Here is a 26,933-nt window from a genome sequence, read left to right on the forward strand (position 1 = left end):
ATGTCTTTAGTAAAAAAAAAAAATCGCAATAAAAATAAAATAAAAATAGCTACCTAGCGGGAAAAGCGACACTAATACAGCGATCAGAAAAATGATCGCTTAGTGACACTGGCAATAGGGAGTGAAAGGGTTAACTAGGGCGGTGATCAAGGAGTTAAAACTTTATATGGGGGGGGGCACGGGGGCTACCCTGAACCTAACACTAACTGCCTGTCACACTGCCTGTCACACTGACACTAAATGCAGTGATCAGTACATATATGATCACTGCATTCAGTGACACTGTGACAGGGGGGGGAGATTGCAAGGGGTTAATGTGCCTGCGTGTACTGGTGTCAGTGTAGTATTGTGCAGACTCACTGTGTGATTTGATCTCTCCTCAGCGGCAGTTGAAAATACCGCCGAGAGGAGAGATCACATCACTTCCCTCTTCCTGTGTTTACACAGGCAGAGGAAGTGACACACGGGGAAGCGCGCGGATTGGCTGAGAGCGACCTGGAGGGGGCGGGCAAAAACAAACAGCCGCCCCCTCATCCCGGATCGCTCGGACAGCCACGGGAACCGCCGCATGTACCGGGGGGGGGGGGGTCCCGATCGGACTACCGACCCACGTCTAGGCAGGGACGTACAGGTACGTGGATGTGCCTGTCCGTGCCATTCTGCTGACGTAAATGTACATGCGGCGGTCCGGAAGTGGTTAAGCATGGTCGTGGCCTGGCGGGCGTCCAGGCTGAGACTGCCACTTGTCAAAACACAACAGGTCTTGTTCTGATGTGCGGCTACCAGGAACTTCAGTCCTTTCATGCCAGGAGGCAGAGTGGTTTCTTAATTACCTGAACACTGTGATTGGCTCTCACACTGGTCCCATGATCAGAAGCCTGTCCCACTGCCTCCTGATCAGAAGCTTAGACTAAGAGCTCTATGTGTAGTAGCGACGGCTGGGCATTAAGGCCCACTTTTCCTACCACTACATGCGTGTTGCATGCAGGGCCGTCTTTACTATTGATTGGGCCCTGGGCAAAAAAATATCTATAATGGATGCAGGGTTCAGGGGTGCGCTACGTATGGAATGTGGGGTTCAGGGGTGCGCTATAATGGAATGCAGGGCCCAGGGCTGTGTACATCCAGGTTCGCCCCCCCCCATGCCCCCCCCCCCCCCCAAGTACAAAGCTCTACCCTCAGATTTCAGTTCAGAGCTCACACTCACTGCTTCACAAGGAGCTTCTGCCTGTGTACATTCCCCACCCCCTCCTCCTCCCCCCCCCCCCTCGCTCAGACTCCTCTGCTCTCACATGGAGATGTGTAGAGCGGAGAGGGATCGGAGCAGCCGCTGACAGACAGAGGAGCACTGTCACTTGTAAATACAGAAGCAGCGCTTCTCTGTATCTACAACTGACAGTACTGACTAGTGAGCAGCTAACAAGTGAAGAAATTCTGGCAGGCAGCAACGTTGGCACAATTGGCAGCTGCTTTTGGGCCCCCAAACAGTGATTGGGCCCTGGCCAGCTTCCCTATTTGCCCTACGCTAAAGACGGCCCTGGTTGCATGGACAGGAAGAGGTTAACACAACATATAATTTGACTAGAAGTAGCAAAGGGTTTCTTAAAAACTGTGCAAAAGAAAGTTTGTTTCAATCTTGGGAGCATACTGCAAAACAGTACATTACCTTTGCTTTTCCTTTAGGTACATAGTAGATACCAGATGCTCTGAGAAGGAAATACCGCTTTTTCCAGGATTTTTTTCCATCATCCTTTAACCAAAGGACCCCTTCAATTTCTGGAACAGATACTGAACTACCGCAGAAGCATTCCTGGAGACACAAGACATATAAATTAAATAAATCCAGCTGTTTTGCATTTCTCACAGTAACATATAACCAAAGTACTTTAATCTTAATGCTATTATACTTCTATGCAGAAATGGAACACCTTAGGATTTGCATCAACTTAGACCATGTATTCGCCATGTGCTGCAATGCAGCTGTTTAAGGAGAAGAAGCTGCTTTGGACACATCAAAAATAATCCATATTCCTATTCTTGTGTTTTTATGTACCTTCCCATGAGAAGGAAAACTAAAAACCAAACACATAGAGCTATTATTATTATTTACTGTTTAAAAGAGGTCTTGTATATTCTCACAGTCCATGTCCTCATAATGCTCAGTCCTGGTTGTTTTTTCTTCCTTTCTTCTTCCCTGCAAATTAAAGGCATAATGTGCTAGTATGCATCGCATATTAGCACATTATGTGACACTTGCCTGCAAACGAAGCCTGCGCCATCCCCGCTGCAGGCTGCATCCATGTTCACCTGTCTTTCTTTCAGGGTTACAGACTCTGGCACAGTGACGGCCAGCAGGCGCAGGGAGCGGCTGGTCATGGCACACTCGCCTGAAGAAACTGCATGAGTGGCGGTTCCTTCAGAGTGCATCCACCAATGACTTAATCGGCACAGTAAATATCTCCTAAAAGGAGCATGTTTAGGAGATATTTCCAGTACCTATAGGTAAGCCTTATTGTAGGCTTACCTATAGATACAACTTACACAGGGAGGTTTACAACCTTTTTAACACACTGCATGCTCTGTAGGTGATACTCCTGTAAAATGAGGTAAGTTGGTTTGTATGCAGTTTGTTGCACTTTTCTAACTTGCAGTTGTTACTGCCCAAAGTGGTTACAAACTTCCCATGTTGCCCAGCATGAGCTTTCCATAGAGAACACTGTATATGAAGTTAATTGCAAAGCCTTGACATGTGTATTTTAAAAACAAAACAAACTTTAGCAGAAGCTTAAAGTTTACTTAAACCCCATACACACTATTAGATTTTCTGCAGATTTTTGTCTTCAGAATTATCAAAATCATGTAGTGCAAGGGCCTGCCTAATTGCATACAAATTGAAACTCTTAAGGTTTGACCTCATATTTTATGGTTTTGGTAAATCTGAATACAAACATCTGCAGAAAATCTAATAGTGTTAAAGCGGTTAAATTGCCATGTCTGTCTGTGCCAGTGGAAGTCTATTACATACTGGCTTACTTACAGGTGTTGTCTGTTACAGTAGAGCATGCTGCACACCTGGAAATTAAGTGGGAATGTGAAGATTGGTGACTGGTCCACTATAACTTTGCATCTGATTTAGTTCAATCTCATTCTATTGAATTCAATCAAAAAGGAGTACACTGTAAAGGAGGGCTGATGTGCATATGTAATGAAATGCATGTTGGTGTCAGAATAAGTGCAAGAGCATCACTATGGCATTAAAAAAAAAAAAAAAAAAAAAAAAAAAAGATTCAAAAGAGTAGTTGTGCAACAGAGTATATTGTTTTCTCAATCAACATAGAAAGTTGACCAGACTGGTTATTCCTCAAGATCTATTGATAAGCACCATTGAGTATATAATTCAAAACTGCAGTGGGGAGCAATTCGGGATGCACAGGAAAATAATTGTACCTAAAGAAGAAACCGGATAGGATGGGGTAGAAGACACACAGGGAAGAAGAGAATAAGAATGCATTAAGTGGTACAGAGAGGAAAAAAGGGATAGAGAGAGAGAAGGATCAGTGGGAAAAAAAAGTCTAATCATTGCTCAGGCTCAACAAGAAAGCTGTACTCGGAGATCTAAACCAAACTCAGGTGAAAGTCGGAATATTGACCAAGAGTCCCAAGTTTTCTTGAATTGCTCTGTTCTATCATTTTCCTGGGATAACAGGTGTTCAAGGTCTCTGACCGATACCAGTTCTGAGACCTACTCTGCAATGGAGGGTTAATTAGCATTTCTCCAGTATTTCGGGTATTCCTGCTTTTGCTGCCTAGATGAAATGGCGAAGAATCTTCTTTTTGACCAATTCGATAGAGCCTGGGACAATTGATATTAAGGCAAGCATTGGCAAGTTAGGGATTTGTGTTGCCATAAATACCCTCCATTACAATAGATGTTAAAAATCTTTTTCCTCAGAATTCCTGACTTTTACATTGATTTACTAAAGGAGCAGGCAGCTTATGTTTACAAATCGCCTGTTCAAACGGAATGGTAAACAAAAAAAGGAAAAAAAAAACAATTTTATCTGCCCCTTTAACATTTTAATGGCACATGTGGACAGCAGGGGTAAGATGGTGCTTTTTTACTTTTTGTAATGTTCTACATTTTTTTGCTAAGTTTGGAACTGTTTCTCGTCTGGCAAACAGACGTTTATTAAATTCTCACAACTAAAATGTGAAGAAAATAAAAATAAAAGAACAGCTGTTTTTTGAAAGACTGCTGTGTAATCCGTCTGTGAAAAATATGGGCTGTTCATACACCAAAATAAAATTGGCTCCCATAACAAAAGATGAGCTGATCATGGCAACCAGGCGGATACAAACTGATAAAGTAGAACAAGAGCCAAAATGTTCTTTTCAACTTTGGACAGAACATAGAAGGGTTAAAAATGACAATCAATAGACAGTGCTGTGCTATAAAAAAAAAAACATCAATTATAATAAAAGTGTAACTGAAATTGGTATTCAATAAACATATATTGCTGAAAGTTCATATATAGCATCTGTGACTAGTTTGAAGCGAATTCAAAAATCAATACATTGACGGTGCAAAAATCCAAAGTGCTTGTGCTTTCCTTCACTAGTCTCACAGGCTGCTCACCTTACATCTGAATAAAATGAGAAGCGTTGGGGGTGTGGCTTGGACATGGCGGAGTGAGTAAGCTTTCTGTTAGAGCTCCTGATTCCCGGCCTACCAATTTCAGCTGAAATGAAAATTTCTCCTATAAAAATCAGCCTGAAATGGCATATATGAGGAGGAGGAAGACCAGGGGGTCATCAAAAGCTAACCCAGAGGCATCGATCAGATGGTATTTTAGAACCTTGGCTCACACAGCTACCTCCCCTGCAGTGCCATAAGGCGAGAGAAGGCCGGAAAACCTACCCTCCACATCCATGGCTGCATCCCAGCGACACATCCCACACTCGCTGGAGGGGCTGCCCTCGTTTCTGGTACTGTCGCCTGACAGTCCAGGCGGCTCTGCGGCATCTACAGGGTCCTTACAGATGAATGCAAACAGAGTCCTATTGCGGGAACTTCCAACCAAGGCTGACACGGAGGCCCTCATGGCAAGAATGGAGGAACAGCACCGCCGTGACTTCCTAGGACTCCGCTCTGAAGTCCACATTTTAGAAGAATGAGTCGGGAAGGGGGAGATGGAGGTGAGCACCTTGGAAATTCGGGTCACTCAATTAGAAAAGGGCCAGGCGGACTTCCAGGACAGGCTGGCAGAGGTGCAGCTCCAGGCCGAGGACCTGGAGAATAGGAGCCGCTGCAACAATCTCCGGATCTGGGGGTTGCCGGAAGCAACAGGACCGGAGAACTTACAAGACACTATCTTGGCTATCTTCCGACAGCTTCTGGGCCCAGAATCACCTACCTCCACGAAGTTCGACAGAGTCCACCGCACACTGGGGCCAAAACCGTAAGACCCCGACTGCCCTAGAGAGGTAATTTGCCGCCTACATCGGTACTCACAAAACAAACAGATCTTCAGAGCAGCATGGACCAATGACTGGATCGAGTTTGACAGGGCAGAGCTGTCGATCTTCCCAGATGTGTCCAGAGCAACGCTACAAAGAAGGGCTATGCTGAAGCCTCTCCTAGAATGGCTTCAGCAGGCTGCGCTGCCTTACAGATGGGGCTTTCCACTCCAACTGACTGTCAGGAAAGGGGGAGCTTCCTTCATGCTGAGGCGCCATGCAGACTTCCCAGACATGTTCTTTTTCTTGGACATGGAACCCTTCTGCCTGCCTGATTGGATGAAACCACTGCCTACTAAAGATTTCCGTCAAGCTCTTCAGGCGCCAGGAGCAGGTCTGCCACGTCGCCCCCCCCTGTTGCTTTTGATGGAGATGGGATTTGCTGAACGTGACTGCTGAATGAGAATACTATGAAAATGGCACAACAGAATGGTCCCGCCCCCGGCAGTAACTTGGGATGATGACTGTAAAGATGCTTCAATAATTGAGAGTAGGACAGTAATCCCAAGGTATGAGATTATAACAGAGTTCGCTTGGGGGTGGCATGCTTGACCCACCCCCCTCTTCTCTTTCCACATCATACTTCCCAGCTCCGACCATCTCCCCCTCATTCCTTACCCTTTGCTCCTTCCTCTCCCCCCTCACCTGCTGGGTGAGGGGAAAAGGGTTTGCGGAACATGTGGGAGGAGAAGATGTATTAATGGCTCCCTTCCAGTAGATCTGTAGGAAGACACCAGCTGGCCCCTCCCGCCGATACCCAACATCACTCCCCTCCTCAGTTAAAGGACCGGGGACAATATAGACAGAACAATGAATATGTTATGTGCACTGTATTTTCATGGGTTCTTCTTTGCTAGTTTGATGGTTATATTCCTTTTTTTTTTTTTAGGTTTTAGCTTTGCTATGCTATAGTTTCTCATTACACAGGTTGAATGGTTATATGTTTTGCTTCGAAACCAAAACGCAGTAAGATGGTAATTTTAAGGCTCACTTATAGGGTCCAGACCTGCTCGACGGGCCACGCCGGATCCCGGGCTACCCTGCAGGTAGCACAGTAGCCGGCATCGCCTTGCCAGTGGGCTACTACGGCGCAACTCTGTTTGGCTCTATGCACCCTACTACATGGGTCGGGATAGGGAGCCTCCGATCCCTGTTGTGTCCAACTACTTTCCCCACATAGGGCTGCTCCTGAACAGTGACCTTTGTTTTCCAAGAGGTCATCAGGGCGCACTGAGACTAGGTCTCACCTACGCCCTTGGCGTCTCACTAGTTTTCCTTTTCCCCACCTGCTCTCCTCCCTCTTTGACCCCACTTTTATTTAATTTTCTTCTTCTCCTTTCTCTCTCCCTCTCCCCCCTTCTATTGCAGTCACAGTCATGCCTAAGGATAATATGGAACCTGTCCACCATCAATGTGAAGGGGCTAACCCCGGAGAAGCACTTCATAGTGCTCGTCAATTTAAAGCGGAGTTCCGGCCACAATTTCACTTTTTAAATATAAATACCCCTGTAATACACAAGCTTAATGTATTCTAGTAAAGTTGGCCTGTAAACTAAGGTCCGTTTTGTTAGGTTGTTACAGCATTTAGACACTTTATAAAATAGAAATTGACTGGGGCCATCTTAAGTGTGGGCATCATGAAGCCAGACTGTATGACTTCCTGGATTTCAGCCTTGCAGATCTCGCACATGCTCAGTGCTGCACAAGCAGTGTCAGATCAGGTTTCAGCACCTGTGCTGTCCAAGTCACATGATTCTTTGAGACTGGGGAGTGCACAGACTCCTGGAAAGTTACACCCACTACATTCCCAGGAGTCTGTGCGGTGTAGGTTAGGAAGCATTAAGCACCTAGGTGCAGGAAGTGGGAAGATTAACTATTCTGCCTAGCAACAACACTTTGAAGGCATCTAAAAAAAAAAAAATAATCGTAAAGGACTAATGAAATTTTTTTAAAACTACTGATGTAATGTTATATTTATGGGTGGAACTCCACTTTAAAACATACAAAGGCTTCCTCCAGGAGACTCATTTCCGTGCAGATAAACCACCAAGACTCCATGACCGTTTCTTCCCGATGGCATACCATGGATGCTCCTCTGATCCAAGTCAAAAGGGGTGAGCATTCTGATCCTCAGCAATACCCCATGGATTCGACTATAGACTCCTCCAGAAACACATCTCAGAACTCCTACGCGACACTGAGGCGTCTTAAGAGAAATCTTCATGCTTTCCACTTGGTGGATGTGTGGCGAGTCCTCCATCTGACCCAAAGGGACAATACGTTCTACTCGCACCCCCAGAACTCTTATACTAGAATTGACATGTTTATGGTGCCACAATCGCTCTTATCCAGGGTCACTTTGGCTTTGATCGTCTCCATCACGTTCTCCGACCATGCACCGGTCTTTGCAGATGTGGATCTGCTACAGCCCGCTATGAAACAATAGACATGGAGATTTAACGATTCCTTGATACAGACTCCAGAGATAGTGACTTAGGTGGCAGGGGAGTGAAGACACTACTTCTCCACTAATGTAAACCCAGAGGTTCACCCAACAATAGTTTGGGAAGCCCACAAAAGCTACATTAGAGGCCGCATGGTCAAAATAGGGTCTTGTATAAAGAAAGAGCCAAATAAATCATTGACCTTAGAACCCTGGAGACTATCCATAATCGCTGGCATCTAAGGCCCTGTCAGAATTAACGGCCTTGCAAAATCAGCTCCGATCCTTGGCCTTATTCAAGGACAAGGAGACGATCTCTAAATGTCGCTGTACTTTTTATGAACATAGCAAAAGATGCTGGCACGGGCACAGAGTCCAGAGAGTCGCACGTTCATTCCTGAAATGCTGAATGACACACACAATAAAATCCATACTACAAAAGGGATTGTCACTCTCTTCCGAGATTACTATATGGCTCTATATAATCTCCCATTCTGCAGGCGGAAAGGGACAGATCCACTAAACAAAAGGCCATTCAGTAATACTTACACAAATCGGCCTCCTGCAGATTCCAGAGGACGAGCTAAGCGAACTGGACAAACCGATCTCAGCAGAGGAGGCGTCGCTGGCAATGGCACAAATTGTTAAGTAAGGCCCTGGACCCAGATGGATATTCCCCCTCTTATTCTACAGGACTTTTCTTTTAATCATCCTTTATTTGATTTTAAACAACAAGGAAAACAGAGATTCACGGGTACATTCCAAAGAAAAGAAAAAGGAAAAAGAAACCACTCTGGTTTAACCCCCTTTGATCACATATAACAGGAATATCCATTTGATTACCCATGAAAAGAAAACAAACATTTCAAAAACCATTTCCCCATCAGATTATTCTTCATTTATAACCAGGGGAAGGAAAGACAAATTACATTTTAAATATTCTTATCCCTGTTTTCCCCCCCTCCTTCACTCCACAAAAGTCGGGCTCTAACCCTGATAACACCTTTATTATCCCATTTCGGTTTCGTCCCCTTCATAGCGGGAAACCAAAATCCCGCCATGATTGGGGCGTTTCCCCTGTATCTCCTTATTTACTTTACTTAACCCCCCCCCAATCCCTAACCCATCCCCAGTATCCATTAGACCCCAAAAAAAAAAAAAAAAAAAAAAAAAAAAAGGGCAGCACCCCTGCCTGTCTCTCCCCCACGGACCCCGCAGCAGTCATCCCCTCTTTAGTCTACATCCATCAAGGCTTTCCCCTCCTCCGAATATCTGAATATGTTCCATTCCGCCCATGTTTCCAAGTAAACCCTCCGCTTCTGCCTTGAAGTCCATACTAGGTCCTCCATTCTATTCAAGTTTTCAACTCTATTAAGCCACATCTTAATGGATGGGGCCCTTGTCTGTTTCCACAACCCTGGAATACAAGCCCGGGCCGCATTCAGGAGATGACACACCACAGATTTCCTATAACGCCTCACTGATATTTCCACATCCTGAAGTATGAAAAAAGACCATTCAATTGGTAGTTGTTCCCTACAAAATCTTTGTGTAATTTCCCGGACCCTACTCCAATAACTTAGAATCTTAGGACAGGCCCAAAAAATGTGCATTAGGGTTCCTCCTTCCTGTCCACACCTCCAACATCTGTCTGTCATGTCTGGATAACATTTACTCAAGATCTCGGGGGTCCGATACCATTGAGACAAGATTTTATAATTCATCTCTTGTGTCTTTATACACATAGATGTTTCGAAAATATTCCCTATTATCTTGGTTTTTTGATCTTCTGTAAAAGGTCTTCCTAGTTCCCGTTCCCATTTATTAAAAAAGGGTAACTGAGAGTCCGCTGATGGAGTATTAAGTAACACACTGATTCTTGAAAGGGAGTGCCGTAGAGTCCCCTGCCCGCTACAGTACCTCTCGAACATTGTCAGACTTCGGCAGTATCTAACTGGTGGTTTTAGAGTGTCTAAGAAGTGGTACAATTGTAAGGATCTCCAAAAGTCTAGTTGGTAGGGCGAGTCTTTCCTCTCCATTTCCTGCCTGGGGATCCAAGCGCCCTCCCTCAAGAAATGCGATGCTTGGAACCACCCCTGTTCCATTAACTTACTAAAGGGGCCATTCAATGACCCTGGTACAAACTGCGGATTTCCCAAAATAGGAAAAAGGGGTGAGTCCTCCGTCGATAGTACCCCCCTTACAAATAGCTTGTGTGCCACCCGCAAGGTGGGGCCTATCAGCGGATGTCTTTTCATTTCTGTTGGGAGAGCCCGGTAGCACCATGCTGCCCGCTGTAGGACACTGTCGCATTGATCCTGCTCTAGCCCCGGCCATAACTTTTCTCCAGTATGTCGGCTCCAGTCAATAAGTCGACCCAGTAATGTTGCTTGGTAGTATCTAAAAATATCTGGGGCCGCAATTCCTCCGTCCCGTTTGGCCAGTGATATAGTATGAGCCTTAATTCTTGGGCGTTTATTTGCCCAAATAAACTTATTAATGAGAGCCTGTACCTGCCTGAAGAAAGATCTGGGTATTGCTATCGGGAGGGTCTGGAAGAGATACAAAAATTTGGGTAATATACTCATTTTAATGATGCTAGATCTCCCCAGCCATGAATGAAACCCCCTATGCCATCCATCCAGGAGGACCCGTGTTTTGGACAACAGGGGCAAAAAGTTAAGTTTAAAAACTTGTGTTAGGTCCGCCGGTATGGAGGTTCCCAAGTATGTAAGGGCAGTGTCAGACCATTTGAATTTAAATTTTGATTTCAATATCCTTAATTCTCTCCCCGGGATCGCCACTCCCATCGCCTCCGATTTATCATAATTAATCTTGAAATTTGACCACTCACCGTACAGACCTAGTTCTTGTTCCAAGTTGGGGAGGGATTCACTCGGGCTGGTCAAACTGAACATCATGTCATCAGCATAAGCTGAAATTTTATATTCTGTACCTCTCAGAGACACCCCCTTGATACCCGGGTTCAGGCGGATCCTGCTCAGTAGTGGTTCAACCGTCAGGGCAAATAAGAGCGGTGACAGGGGGCAGCCCTGCCTTGTCCCATTTGAAAGTCTAAAAGGTGGTGACAATATACCATTCACTCTCACCTGTGCCGTTGGTTGCGTGTAATTGCTTGCGATCCACTGCAGCATCTTTCTCCCGAACCCCATGTGCCTTAGCACTGCAAACATAAATTGCCAGTTGATCCGGTCAAATGCTTTCTCTGCATCTGTACCTAAAAAGACACATGGGGTTCGGGTGGTGCCTACCAGATGGATCAAATTCATAGCCTTGACTGTATTGTCTCGGGCTTCCCGCAACTGCACGAATCCCACCTGGTCTTTGTGGACAAGCCCTGGTATGTTCTGCTGTATCCGCCCTGTCAAGATCTTGGCAAAGAGCTTCAGGTCTTCGTTCAACAACGAAATTGGTCTATAACTCCCACATTGGGAGGGGTCCTTTCCTTCTTTAGGAATCACCGCTATCACCGCCTTTAATGACTCGCTATGAAAAGCGCCTGATTCCCCTAGACCGTTAAACAGATTTACCATAATTGAACCCAGTTCAGGCATAAAGGTTTTGTAATATTGAGTGGTATATCCATCCGGCCCTGGGGCCTTTCCTCCCTTCCCCTTTTTCACTACCTGCTGCAGTTCGTCCATTGTAATTGGTTTTTCCATTTCCTGTGACATTTCTGGTCTTAGGCTCGGGATACCTGAGGTTGCTATGTAATTACCCATTGCCACCTGGTCCTTAGGGTTTGTTTGTAAGTTATATAGGGAGTTGTAAAAATCCCCAAACCTCTCTGCTATCTCTCTAGGCAGCACAATTTTCTCCCCCTCTGTACCCTGAATCGACGGGATATAGGTTTTGGTCTGTTGTTCCTTTAGTGCATTAGCTAAATGTTTTCCACTTTTATTACCGAATTCGTAATTCTGCCTTCTGCCATTTTGAATTACCCATTTAGCCCTCTGTAGAAGTAATTCAGTAATTTCTCTCCGAGTCGCCCTTAGATCCCTTTCCAGCGCAGGATTGGGGTTGTGTTTGTGTTTTGTCTCCAGATTTGCCACTTCTGTCATAAGGGTTGTTACCCTCAGCTCTCTCTCTCTTTTTATCCTTGCCCCGTGTTTCATTAGAACTCCTCTTATTACCGCCTTATGGGCTTCCCACACCACGCCCATGTTACAATTGGGGGTCATATTGGCCTCAAAATACCACCTCAGTTCCCTCCGCACATCTTCCAATACCACCACCTCCTGCAATAGGCTTTCGTTCAATCTCCAGGGCCCCCTCCCTCCTGACCCCAAGTCCCCCAACGTATATTTTAAGACAATTGGTGCATGGTCTGTCCACGTAATCTCACCGATTACTACCTCCTTTACAGAGTGCAACTGGTTATGTGGGATAAAATAATAATCTATACGTGAATAGCTCTTGTGCGGGATGGAGTAAAATGAATAGTCTCGCTCCCCTGGGTGCGTCAGTCTCCATACATCTGTCAACCTTGCCTGTTGTAACATCTGCTGAACTCTCTTCCGAGTCCCCCCCATAACTGATGAACCACCCGAGGATGTGTCTAGCTTTGGGTCAAGTGGCATATTCAAATCTCCACCCATTATCAACTGTCCTTCCTGGAATCCTGCCAGTTTATCCAGAAACCTTCTCAAAAAACGGTCTTGGTATGTATTGGGGGAGTAAAAAGTGGCAAGGGTTATTACCTTGCCACCTATATTCCCTTTCAGGGCCAAATATTGGCCCCCCGGGTCCACCAAGGATTCTGTCAATGACCATGGGGTGTTGTTCGATATTAAGATAGACACTCCCCCTCTTTTAGCCTCTGGATTTGTCGCGTGATATACCAGCGGGAAGGGTCTGCCTGCAAGAAAAGAGGGCCCCCCCGTCCTAAAATGGGTCTCTTGTACCAAGGCGATGTTACATCCCCTTTTCTTCAAGTCCTGCACTAATATCCTCCTTTTTTCGGGTATATTTAAGCCCTTGGCATTGATTGATATCACTACCAATGGATCCATTTCTAAAGCCAGTACAGTACCTATCGGGGGTACCCAAATATTCCAAAACCTGAGCCACCAAAATATAACACACCGAAATGTCCGTGGAGGAGATAATCCACGCAGGGGAGAGAAAAAGGAAAAAAAAAAAAAAAAAAAAAAAAAAAAAAAAAGGAAGACCCCCCCCCCCCCCAGAAAAAAAAAAAAAAAAAAAAAAAAAAAAAAAAAAAAAAAAAGAGAAAAAAAAAGGAAAAAACAAATAAATAAACCCGAAACCACCCCCCTAATCTAAGCTGGTATCACCTAGCAGTGGGGAGGAGATCTTATACTCCCCCCCCCCTTCAGGGATATCAACAAGCCAAAGCTTTGGACACTCTTAACCCCCTACACCCACTGAGTGTTGGCCTAACCGGGGGAGATTGCTTGCGCACACCTCGGTGAGGGATCCTCCTCGTCCCCCTATCCCGCTCCATCTATCCGCCCCTACAAAAAAAGAAAAAAAATGTAAACAGTTTTCCCCTCTCCCTCCCCGTAGTCCTCACAGGACTTATATCTTCCTCCTAATATAAGAAAGAAGGGGAGGGAGAGGGGAGAAAAAAAAAAGGAGGAGAGGGGGAGACCCCCCCAGACCAAAAGAAACTTCCAGGTAGAACTGCATCATCTAGTATTGGTTGCAAACATTAACCTTGCCTTGTAATATCAACCAAGAATGTCAGAGAAAAAAACAAAAAAAAAAAAAAACAAAAAAAAAAAAGAATAATAATAATTTGTTCCCCCCACCCCTTAGTGCCCCTCCTAATGCCCTCCCCAGGATACTTCCTTTCCCTCGATTCCCACTTTACGCCCTATATTACCCTTGAGACTTAGCCCCCCGCTCAGGCCTTTCATATCCGTTATTCTTCCCGGCATCAAAAATAGCAGTAGTAATAGTTAGTACTGATTATAGTCACTAGATATCCATCCCCTTGATAATTTAATCCAGGCATCCCCGTGCTCCCCGCCCAATAAATTCAAAACATTTACATTTATCAATCCCTCTGGCTGAGTTAAGGGTGGGCCCCTACTAACCCTATAATCCCACTAATATCCTCCATCTCCCCCACCCCCCCCATATATCCCCGTGCTCATCATGTGATATTCTTTACGACCAGGATCCCAAATAAGCTGGATTAAAACAGTGTCTTAAAAAAAAAAAAAAGAACCAATGTTTTATAATACCCCACACCCCCTAGTGGGAGGGAGGCCCTGGGGAAGTATAAACACCATCTTCCCCCCCCCTCCCCCCCCACCCTCTACATACTATATTACGTGACTCCCTCCCACCCCCCCCTCCCATAGCGAGTGATATCTCCTCCCCCTCCAATGTGACCTCCTCACTGAGACATGCCACCTCTGTGCCTTTGAAAAAATATATATAAATATATAAAAAAAAAGAGTGAGCGAAATTTCCCCCCCCCCCCCCACCCCTATTGCTTATCCCAGCCCTAGGTCTCTAATTAAGTCACTGGTTTCTTGATATCGGCCGGGGAGCATCAGGATGCCAAAAAAAAGAAAAAACATTTTTGGCACTGCCATTCTACCCGAGATGGCGAGAAGAAAAAAAATTATATATAAAGACAACTCTCTTCTGCTGTCACATCTTAAGACTATAAATTTAGACCATACTATATACCATGCTATATATCACTTTTATACGTACTGTAGCGTATTGAGACCTCACGTATCCTATAGTATACTCTCCCTCCCCCCCTCCCTCCTCCCTCCCTGTGACCCCCCAAAAAAAGAAAAACGAGAAAGAAAAAAAAAAAAAAAAAAAAAAAAAAAAAAAAAAAAAAAAAAAAACAAGCAAATATGCTTATCATTATATCCTATATCATTAGTGCCCCCGCCCCCTACCATACATTATACCTCCCCACCCCCCCGCCTTACCCTGACCTCCCAGAGTCCCCGTGTTACCTTGACAGCAGATTGCCAGTATATTACTCTCGTTTCCCCACCATCCTAACACAGAAACCTCAAACCTATATAAACCCCCCCCCAAAAAAAAAAAAAAAAAAAAAAAAAAAAAAAAAAAGTAAAAGAGAGAGAAAAAAAAAATATTTTCTCTTTTAAAATGTGACATGTCAATATATCATTTATCCATATGTCCATCCGGGCAAGGCAAAAAATAAACTTTCCTCAAGTTGTAACGTCCCTCTTAGTCCAATGGTAAACCAGACATTTCATTCTCATGCCCCCCCCCCCTCCGCTCCTCCAAAAAAAGAGATAAAAAAAAAAAAAAAAAAGAAAAGAAGGAGACCCAGGGGAGCGGGGGGGGGGGAGGGGATTAATCCAGTTCTACCCCAACACCCTCCCTCCTCCTCTCCTGCTTCAAAGTTACTTAACATCTACAGTTCTGGGGTTCAATTGTAACCAGTCGGGGACCGCAAATGGTTCAGTTTCCAGGAATGTATAAAGTCCTGGGAGGTCGCCCCTTGTGCGCAACCAGAAGGATATTTGTCCCTTTTTAATAAGCACTGACATAGGGAACCTCCATCTGTACGACCCTCCCCAGGCCTTCACACGGTCCAAGACCGGGCGAATCAACGCCCTTCTGTGGAGGGTGGCGTTAGACAAGTCAGGTAGAATTTTCACGGGGGCTCCCTGGAAATCGATTGAGCTGACCTCCCATGCCTTTCGAAGAATTATCTCCCTGTGTGAAAAGTAATGTAATCTACAGATCACATCCCGCGGGCGTCTGCTGTCCTTTGATTTAGGGCCCAGGGCTCTATGAACTCTGTCCATCACGTAATCTACTGGGTTAGGGTCATTCATCAAATTCTGCAAAATACCCTTGATGATCTCTTGTAAGTCCTCCTGATCTGCTGGTTCTGGGACTCCCCGAACCCGTATATTATTGCGACGACTTCTGTCCTGGAGCTCTTCCAATTGTAATTGCAGAGAGATCGACACATCTCTGTGCATATCTCTCTCGCCCTCTAATAGCCCCACCCGCGCCTCCAAAGCCTTCAGCCCGCTCTCCCCTGCAGATGTACGAGCCTCTAACGCTTGTATTTCACCCTGCACTTGTTCAAAGTCCCTGGTATGTGCCTCTTCCACTTTGGTGATCAAGTCAATAATATCGGCCCTAGTGGGGAGAGCTTGGATCAGAGTTTTCAGAATATCAATCTCACTCTTGAGCCCCCCAACCTCTCGTGGGGGGACGGGCGCTGGACCCCCCGGTAGGACTGCTGAAGAACAAGGACTCAGTGGGGGAGCCTGTAGACCCTCCATATCCGATCTAATAGACATTTGATGTTGGGGTACAGCCCTATTAAAGGCACCACTTGTCTGCCCCTTACCGTCCAGTACCCCACTCTTACCTTCGGGGAGGCGACCCCCCCCCTGAATTGCAGGGAAGTACCGTTGGATCTCTTGCTGTTCTGCAGGTCTCAATATGTGGGTTGTCTGTGGCTGTGCTGTCAGAGCCGCGTTGCGTGATGTCCGGCTCTCGCGCTGCCTACCCGGGAGCATCCCTTGTGTTCCCCGCTGCTACTGTCTGATCCCGTAGCCGGGACTCCCCACGATCCAGGTATTCAGCTCCCCCCTCCTCTGAAGCCTCAGCTGTTATTTGTCAAGATTTAATCAGGAAAGTCCTAGAAATCCGGTGCCGAGATAGAGAGAGTTCTGAGTATATTTAAACATTAAACATTCAATGTTGCTCGGTCAATGTACAATATACAATATCCTTAGCTGACAGCTGCCAGGAAGCAGGGTACCCGGTCTCCTGCTTTCCTCTCTTCGCGTCTCTCCACGTGGACGCCGAGTGCATCGGGGGTTGTCAGTACTATTTACCCCAGGCAAGTGATCATATTTTCCAGACAGGCAGACCGTCAATACAAGTGGGTATCGGCAGGTAGGAGCAGCCAGTGAACAAGCTGCTCTCGGGAGCCTCCACACCTGCCGCTGTAACCCAGCTCCGTCCCACTCCTCTGACCTGTCAGCCGCGTCACGCTCCGCTCTCCCGACTCTCCACGTGGGTGTCGTGATGGGGCTGCTCTGCCTCTACTACTACCAGTACCGCACTGGTTACACGGTCACCCCTCGAAGCGGCTCTCCTCACGCTCCTCACACTCTCCTCTGCTGGGCCAGCGGTGTGCGGTGTGTATTATGCGGTCCCCTTGGAACCAATAGTTTAATCCTGGAGCTGCGGAGGACGGGAGCTCACCATCCTACTCCCTCACTCCTCCATACGCAAGCCACTCCCCCCTCCTCTACAGGACTTTTCGAGGAGACTTGCTAATCCCGCATTTCCTATCTGCATATATTGCAGCAGGAGAAGGGACGGTCCTCCCTAGAGACGCACTGAAAGCCCACATCGCTGTAATACTCAAAGACGGGAAAGACCCACTACACTGTCAGAATTACAGACCAATATCCCTATTAAATGTTGACTCAAAAATGCCAGAAAATTCTCTCTATGCGGCTGATAAATTTAATCCCATTACTGATTCATTCCGACCAAGTAGGTTCTGTACCAATGAGAGAGGCGATCAATCTTATCCAAGTGGCGAGAACACAGAAGATCCCACTGCTGCTCCTCTCGACATGTCTCGAAAAGGCGTTTGATAGGGTGAGCTGGCCTTTTTTATTTGAAACCTTAAGATGCATAGGACTGAAAGAACGAATGATGACCTGGATTTATGCCATCTATTCTTGCCCATCGGCCCAGGTCAATGGCCATCTTTCGTCAACGTTCAACATAACGAATGGGATGAGACAGGGGTGTCCTCTCCAGAAACTACATTGTAGTTCATTGCTGCCATTTTTTTCACAGCTAGTACCCCAAAAAAATAATACAGTAAACTAAACCAAAACTATATAAATTGAACAATTGTGCTCATATTTATTTGTGATCTTCAAGTGCAACAATCACTGTTTCTCCCACCATGTGCTAAATCCCACATGTCAATATACTCTTACCCAAAAATAATTTGCCCTTACTTGTCAGGGTCAGAAAGCTCATGTAAAACCAATCACCCCTTTCTGCTGATCCAATCCTCTAATAAATTCACACAACAAAACATGTTAGCAAGTGCTGGGAGGTGTCCAGTCCACCATCTTGGATTCAGATTTTAGCTAGTTTACATTGCCTTATAACAGTGGTTCTCAACCTTTTTAGTGCTGTTGCCCCTTAATAAAATGTTCCAAGTTGTGGGGACCTATATATATATATATATATATATATATATATATATATATATAGTTTGGGTTTGGCATACCACACTTTTTTTTGGGGTACGGTTGAAAAAATGGAAAAAAAAAACTGAATTCTAAGGAGGAGATCTGAAAGAGTATTGGGATATACGTGACTTTGCCTGTGACTTTAGGGCAACAGAGTTTGGCAAGAGTAAATTGGCCTGTGTGATAAGGTACTTGGTGGATAAATCACATGGTGAAGAGTAATATTTTCACTATATTGGCACAATAAATGTGAGCACAATTACTTCCCAGTATATTGTGGTTTGCTTTAGAAGGTATTCCACTATAAGGTTCTGTTTGTTTTTTTTTGATAGAACATCTGGGAGGGCAAGAGCACAAGTGTGAAAGGAAGAAAAAATGAACACCTGGATTGCGATAAAAAGCTTTTTTTGACCCTCACATGTATTAAGGCTCACAAGATTTGGTGAAAATTTAAAAGAACTTAAAAAAAAAAAAAAAGGAGAAGAAGAATAGGACTGATAATACAGGATAGTATTGTGGAGTGCAAAATCTGGTGCGGATCTGCATAGAAACCAATCAGCTTCCAGGTTTTCTCGTCAAACCTTAACTCAATAAGCTGAAGTTAGAAAACGATTGGCTACCATGCACATCTGCAACAGATTTTGCACTCTCCAGTTTGAGTAAATCAACCCCTTAGTTATTGTTTTGGTTATGGTTTGTTCCATTCCCTATCATCACTATCACTTTTGTTGATCAGCTGGTATGTAAAACCTCAGGAACAATATTAATAATGGCAAAATTAATTCCCATACCAAAATTCTATACTATATTTACCTCATACAATAAAAAAAAACAAAAAAACAAAAATCTAGATGTCTTTTTTTTTTTTTACTCAAGACAAAAGGAGTCACTGTTCAAGTGAATTAAATTTTAATGAATTGTAGAGCTTACCTCTAGTAAGACTTCCTTATTTCGGTCTGCCATTTCAGAGGTTTCTTTCCTTCCTAGAAGGTAGTTCTGAAACAAAAGATAAGCCACACCTTTAGGCTAAAGAGAAGGATGGTCCATGAAGATTTTTCTTTTTGCCAACTTTTTTTTAAAATATGAGCCAAACTTAATGGATATTTTGAAGAAGGGGAACCCAGACCATTCCGTTACTTCCTTAAGACACTTTCATGTGATCAGTCCACAAAGATCCGACTGTCGTTTTTCAGGCAGATCCGAGCGGGTCACCCCCTGACTTGTATGGACAGGCGCATGTCAGCTGAAACCTGCCTGCCATCCGTTCCGACAAGATCCGATGAAAACAGACGGATAGTGATATGTTCCCCATTCGTTCAGTGGATCGGAACAGATAAAAACAGACATGCTGTCAGTTTTCATCTGATCTTTTCATAGAGAACAGCAGGGCTCTGAAAGGTCTGTCCCTGCACAGTGAGCAGAGACAGAATGGTAATTCGTCTGCTCAGTGGGAATCAACTGAGCGATCCCCCACTGAGCTAGCAGAGTCCGCTGTGCGGATCCGTCCTGTGTGAAAGGGGCCTCAGAGTGAAATACATATAAAATGTTAAAGCGGAGGTTCACCCGCACATGACCCTTTTTCCCCTTCGCTTCATGCTCGTTTTGTCTAGGGGAATCGGCTAGTTGTTTTAAAATATGATCTGTACTTACCGTTTACGAGATGCATCTTCTCCGCCGCTTCCGGGTATGGGCTGCGGGACTGGGCGTTCCTATTTTGATTGACAGTCTTCCGAGCGGCTTCCGACGGTCGCATCCATCGCGTCACGATTTTCCGAAAGAAGCCGAACGTCGGTGCGCAGGCGCAGTATAGAGCCGCACCGACGTTCGGCTTCTTTCGGCTACTAGTGATGCGATGGATGCGACCGTCGGAAGCCTCTCGGAAGACTGTCAATCAAGAAGGAACGCCCGCTCCCGAAGACCCATACCCGGAAGCGACGGAGAAGATGCATCTCGAAAACGGTAAGTACGGCTCATATTTTAAAACTAGCCGATTCCCCTAGACAAAACGAGCAGGAATCTAAGGGGAAAAAAAAAAAAAAAAACCTAATTGGGTGAACTCCCGCTTTAAGTTTGGTACAGCAGGATTCGCCTGACTTTTAGTGTGTACAGCTAGCTGTCTGTTCGACAGAAGCCAGTCTAAAGACTAACTTTTGTTGAAGAGACAAGCTGGAAAACCTTACAATTTTTTGTATATATGCCTTACACTATTTTCTTTTCTATACATTCTTATATAGTAATCAATAGATTAATTGTGTTGTATTGCATTATAAAACGACTAATATACCATTGGCCATCTCATGTGCGCATACACACACATACAATTTAAATAGAGAATATATATATATATATATATATATATATATATATATATATATATATATATTCTACACACACACACACACACACACACACACACACAGTGAGTGTACAGCTTGTATAACAGTGTAAATTTGCTGTCCCCTCAAAATAACAGCACAGAGCCATTAATGTCTAAACCGCTGGCAACAAAAGTGAGTACACCCCTAAGTGAAAATGTCCAAATTGGGCCCAAAGTGTCAATATATTTTGTGTGCCTTAACCCCTTTGGGCGTGGAGTTCACCAGAGTTCCTCTTCCACTCCTCCATGATGACATCACAGAGCTGGTGAATGTTAGAGACCTTGCACTCCTCCACATTCTGTTTGAGGATGCCCCACAGATGCTCAATAGGGTTTCGGTCTGGAGACATGCTTGGCCAGTCCATCACCTTTACCCTCAGCTTCTTTAGCAAGGCAGTGGTCCTCTTGGAGATGTGTTTGGGGTCATTATGTTGGAATACTGCACTGCGGCACAGTCTCCGAAGGGAGGGGCTCATGCTCTGCTTCAGTATGTCACAGTACATGCTGGCATTCATGGTTCCCTCAATGAACTGCAGCACCCAAGTGGCAGCAGCACTCATGCTGCCCCATACCATGACACTCCCACCACCATGCTTGACTGTAGGCAAGACACATTTGTCTTTGTATGCCTCACCTGGTTGCTGCCACACAAGCTTGACACCATCTAAACCAAAATACGTTTATCTTGGTTTCCGGTAATCCATGTCCTTAGTCTGCTTATCTTCAGCAAACCTTTTGTGGAATTTCTTGTGCATCATCTTTCTGGGACGACAGCCATGCAGACCAATTTGTTGCATTGTGCAGTGTATGGTCTTAGCACCTACAGGCTGACCCCCCCCCCCCACTCCTTCAATCTCTGCAGCAATGCTGGAAGCACTCATGCATCCATTTCCCCAAAAGACAACCTCTGGATATGACGCTTGAGCACATGCACTCAACTTCTATGGTCAACCATGGCGAGGCCTGTTGTGAGTGGAACCTGTCCTGTTAAACCACTGTATGGTCCTGGCCACCGTTTTGCAGCTCAGTTTTAGGGTCTTGGAAATCTTCTTATAGCCTAGGCCATCTTTATGTAGAGCAACAATTTTTTTTTTTTCAGATCCTCAGAGAGTTCTTTGCAATTAGGTGCCATGTTGAACATCCAGTGACCAGTATGAGAGAGAGAGCGATAACACCAAATTTAACACACCTGCTCTCCATTCACACCTGAGACCTTGAAACACTAACGAGTCACATCACACCGGGGAAGGAAAATGGCCAATTGGGCCCAATTTGAACATTTTCAGTTCAGAGTGTACTCAATTTTGTTGCCAGCAGTTTAGACATTAATGGCTATGTGCTGAGTTATTTTGAGGCTACAGCAAATTTACACCGTTATACAAGCTGTACACTCAGGCCCAGATTCACAAAAGAGATACGACGGCGCATCTCCAGATACGCCGTCGTATCTATGCGACTGATTCATAGAATCAGTTACGCATAGATATTCAGTAGATCCGACAGGCGTAAGTCTCTTACGCCGTCGGATCTTAACTGCAATTTTTTTTTTGCCCGCTAGGTGGCACTTCCGTCGATTTCCCCGTTGAGTATGCAAATTAGCTAGATATGCGAATTCCTGAACATACGCGCGGCCGATGCAGTAACGTTTACGTTAGGCTTTTCCTGGCGTAAAGTTGCCCCTGGGTCTATGAGGCGCAGTCAATGTTAAGTATGGCCGTCGTTCTCGCGTCGAAAATTAAAAAAATTACGTTGTTTGCGCAAGTTGTCCGTGAATGGTGCTGGACGTAATTTACGTCCACGTCAAAACCAATGACGTCCTTGCGAGCAATGCACGCTGGGATATTTTATTGACGGCGCATGCGCAGTTCGTTCGGCGCGGGGACGCGCATCATTTAAATGATACACGCCCCCTACCCGCCGAATTTGAATTCCGCCGGGTGATTTACGTTACGCCGCCGCAACTTTACACGCAAGTGCTTTGTGAATAAAGCACTTGCCTGAAAAACTTGCGGCGGCGTAACGTAAATGAGATACGTTATGCCCGCACAGAGATACGCCGATCTCTGTGAATTTGGGCCTCAATGTTTTTCTGCCCTTTACAGTCACAGGAGGAGAATGCAACACAGAGTGCTACACAGGCCCAAATATTGTGCTGAAGCTCAGTGCTAAAGCCTTGTGAGCAGAATTATTAAAGAATTCCCGCGATAAAGGAGTCTAGAAGTGGACCACCTTAATAACCTTTGAATTTTAGTGCATAACTAAAATTAGTATGAAACCCAAAATAATAGCTATAAAAAGTATTCTGTTTGACCTCTACAGTTTTGTTGCTAAGGTCTTATAAAACCCTTTCACAAGATGTCTCTGCTTCCTATAAGTGGAGTTGTTCTAGCACATCAGAAATCACAAAGTGCAATAAAAACTGCTGTATCACAAAGATATATGTGCGCAACCTCTAGAATATTGAGCTGTGTAGCTACAGACAACACAGCTGTCAATGCAATTAGTAGATTCAGGCCCATGAGCATCTCAAACTGATTTGTAGTGAAAATGCTGTAATTGGTCTGCTAGAATATGCACTCTGTCCTGTCTTTTAGGCTTCATTTATTTTAACACTTCAATAACAAGGCATCTCTGTGACACAAGACAGTTTTGATGTCAGCAGTCTGCAAGGACTTAATGAGGCTTCTGGTTTTTAACAAACATGTCATGAGATAGTTGAAACTAATAATTTACACAGGAGATGCATCAAACAGCAGTAAACTAGTTTGGGTGCTTAGTGCTCTCAGCACTGGTGGTTTAGGCCACGGAGAGCTCGCCACTGAGAAAAGTCTGGAAACTCCTCTAAATGCAAGTCCCAAACAATCCACTACAGTAGGGCACAACTAAACATCTTTTTCCAGGCTCACACTTAACCCCCAATCTATGCCACGTTACAATTAACCCTCGCCCAAACCCTTAAAGAATGTTACTCCAACATTTCATAATCCTTATGTGTCTGTGTATGATGTACTTGTGTTAAAAAGTATCCTGTTCACTTCGTATTGCTTAATTTGTGTAAAATACCCGGTAATTCTGACAGTTCCCCCCTTTCTTTTTCAAACTGATAAAACACAGCACAGTGCATAGTCTTAGACCCCTTTCACACTGGGGTGTTTTTCAGGCGCTTTAGCGTTAAAAAAAAGCGCATGTAAAGCACCTGAAAGAAGCTGCATCTGCAATCCCAATGTAAAAGCCCTGTGACATTATGGCGGACACATCGGACACTTTTTTGGGACCATTGTAATTTTCACAGCGAAAAGTGCACTGATTACTGTAAAAATGACAATGGCAGTGAAGGGGTTAACCACTAGGGGGCGCTAAAGGGGTTAAGTGTGCCCTAAGGGAGTGATTCTTACTGTAGGGGGCGTGGCTGTAGGTGTGATGTCACTGATAGTCGTTCCCTATAACAGGGAACAGACGATCAGTGACACTGCCACACAGAAGCTCGGGGAAGGTGTGTTTACACACACCTCTTCCCTTTCTTCAGTTCCTGTGACCGATCACGGGACACCGCTTCGGAAAAAAAAGTAAACAGAGACCTCAATGACAAGAGGGCCATAGAGGCTAGAAAAGGAAAAGATGCAGGGAAGGGAAGGAAGGAGGATGTCAGGGACACCCCAGCCCTAGAACCTCAAGGCCTATAAAAGATGCATAACTTGTTAAAGACATAGATTTTAAAAAGATTCTCATTTGTGTCCAGGAGGATATTGGTGAGTTTTTCATTGATGAAGAAAGTATTCATGCAGTGACAGACTTCTGTAAAAGAAGCAAACTACTGTTTTCCAGGCTCTTGCTATAATCTGCTTCACTGCCGGGACTTACGCTGCCAATTTAAAATAAGACCTCGAGAGGCCATGGGCTTTAGGTGCAACAGGACAAACCAAGGGTCTCTAGGGAAGGGACTAGTCAGATTGTAAGTTTGAGAACTTTTGTCGTAAACCTAGAGAGCATGGTGCACTCCCACCATGTGTGAAGAACATCCCCTTATAGCAGAGCGGCCACAGAAACAAGTGTCGGGGGAAGATGGGTGGAGGTGTGCTAAACAAGATAGGACTATATAACACCTGGAAACAGTCTTCAAGACTGAATCAAGTGTAATTATGTTCATGGAGCAGAAGGCTACTGTAGACCAGATTTGTTGCCAGGCTTCCCTTACTTTGGTACATTTAAGATCTTGTTTCCACTTAGAAACGCAAGTCTGGCTCATTTCTGTTTTCTATACTGGTACATCCTGACCAAATTACCAGGCTGTGTCATGGGTTTGATGATGACCATAATTTTGCTCTGTGCAATTTTTGCCATTGATGTTATTGGCTTTTCTGTAGAATCTGGATTTTTTGGGGATGGTTGGACTTGAGGTGGGGGTCCTGCAGGAGAGGATAGACCAGTGTTGGGAGTAAACATGCTTGTACTATTTGTGAAACTGAATGACAAATCTAAAGTGTGGGTCTGTTCCTTTGTTAGCCTTGTTAGTGTTAGAAGTGGTCAGGTAGTGACCACTATCTTCCATTACATGCACTTTCCATCTGGTTCTGAGTGAGTTGCCAATTGTCTTGGCCGATTTACATTACCTAATTATGCTACAGTTAGATTGGTGCCCCTGGTGTTCCCAGCTATTTCGGGTTCTACATTTGCCAATTCTGTGTGTATGTCCTGATGCAGATATCTTGGTGCAAGGTGGAGGTTTCTGCCTTGAGCCGGTGCAGTGTAGAGGGTTTTAGATAAATGGAGCAAAGTATTTTTAACGTACGGAAGAACAAAAAAAACCTTTCTCTAAACAGTGTTTTAGAAAACAACTTTTAAAAAAAAAAATGTATGGTGTATTAGCCAACATTCATTTATTTTACTAACATTTGCATGGCTTCATTTTACAGCATTGATTTCCCCTGTTTTAAGATTTAATGTGCAACTGGCAGGCACCTGCAGAACATTAATGGCAGTAACTGTCATTATTCCATATAAAGCTCTTCCAAAAAATAATTCCCAATATGGAGAGTTAAGTGGGTGCAGTTTTTTATGGCGAGAGAAAAAATACAATGGTGACCTGCGCTGTAGTAATCACTCTATGGCTTCAATACCATCATAGTCACTGGCCCGGACACAGCATGCAGGCATTTTATTTGATCTGCATACCTGCGCTGGTCAGTGGCTTACAAAAGTTTTGCATCTAGAGCATCAGCATGAGAGCCCGACAACTAACATTCGGGAAAACAAAGCTGTGAAAATCTCAAGCTTTTTCTAAATATGTCACAGAAATAGTGTTTGATCAAACAATTGTGTTTGCCATTATGGTTACCATACCCACCTCTAAAACATACACGTTTTTTTAGCTATAAAATTAAAGATATTCTCACTTGTGGATTTTTGAACAATGCGTATTTCTCAATGCGTTCCACAAACATCAGCTTGTTTTGGCTATCCCGGGTCCAGTTCAACAGGTTCTCAACTAGATTTTCATGGTCTTCAAAAATACGCTCTGTAGAAAGATCAAAGGTTCCATGTTGGGTCATTCAGCCAAGTGTAGAGTACAATCTCAAAATGTTTTTCAGGCATTAAAGGCTGAAAACATGCAAGAATTTAACAGTCTATACACACTCTACAGTATATTATCGCTTAAGAATATCGCTGCAGTTCTAAAACCATTTCCTTTGTGAGCCAGTTATGTTTTTTTAATTGGCCAAGCAATAAATCAACTGAAGTTTATTAGATGAGGACAATCTTCTCTTAGTACCACCTTTATAATGATCAATGAAATAAGAAGGCGGTTCGTATTAAAATAACATGCATATGTAATGTCACATGTTACAGTGGGGATCTAAAGTTTGGGTACCCCAGGTAAAAATGTGTATTAATGTGCATAACGAAGCCAAGGAAAGATGGAAAAATTTCCAAAAGGTTTTAAATCACAGATTAGACATTCTTATAATATGTCAAAAAAGTTAGATTTTATTCCAATCATTTACACTTTCAAAATGACAGAAAACAAAAAAATGGCATCTGCAAAAGTTTGGGCACCCTGCAGAGTTAATATCTTGTACTGCCCCCTTTGGCAAGTATCACAGCTTGTAAACACCTTTTGTAGCCAGCCAAGAGTCTTTCAATTCTTGCTTGAGGTATCTTTGCCCATTCTTCCTTACAAAAGTCTTCCAGTTCGAGATTTCTGGGCTGTCTGTCACGCGCTGCTCTTTTAAGGTCTATCCATAGATTTTCAATTATGTTGAGGTCAGGAGATTGTGAAGGCCATGGCAAAACCTTCAGTTTACGCCTCTTGATGTAATCCCCCGTGGATTTTGAGGTGTGTTTAGGATCATTATCCATTTGT

General features: G+C 44.4%; 1 protein-coding gene across 7 annotated transcripts in view; it reads right to left on the bottom strand.

Annotated features, from left to right (window-relative positions):
* Positions 1-26,933, bottom strand: part of RAPH1 (Ras association (RalGDS/AF-6) and pleckstrin homology domains 1) — a 257,678-nt gene that overhangs the window by 28,868 nt on the left and 201,877 nt on the right. For all 7 annotated transcript variants that reach the window (XM_040357282.1, XM_040357279.1, XM_040357283.1 and 4 more), the window contains 3 exons: positions 25,966-26,087; positions 19,126-19,191; positions 1,667-1,810 (listed from right to left, as the gene is read on the bottom strand). In XM_040357282.1, coding sequence (XP_040213216.1) covers positions 1,667-1,810; positions 19,126-19,191; positions 25,966-26,087 — 332 coding nt within the window. The remainder of the gene's footprint in view (positions 1-1,666; positions 1,811-19,125; positions 19,192-25,965; positions 26,088-26,933) is intronic.

This window comes from Rana temporaria, chromosome 6 (genome assembly GCF_905171775.1).
Source record: "Rana temporaria chromosome 6, aRanTem1.1, whole genome shotgun sequence".
Lineage (NCBI taxonomy): Eukaryota > Metazoa > Chordata > Amphibia > Anura > Ranidae > Rana > Rana temporaria.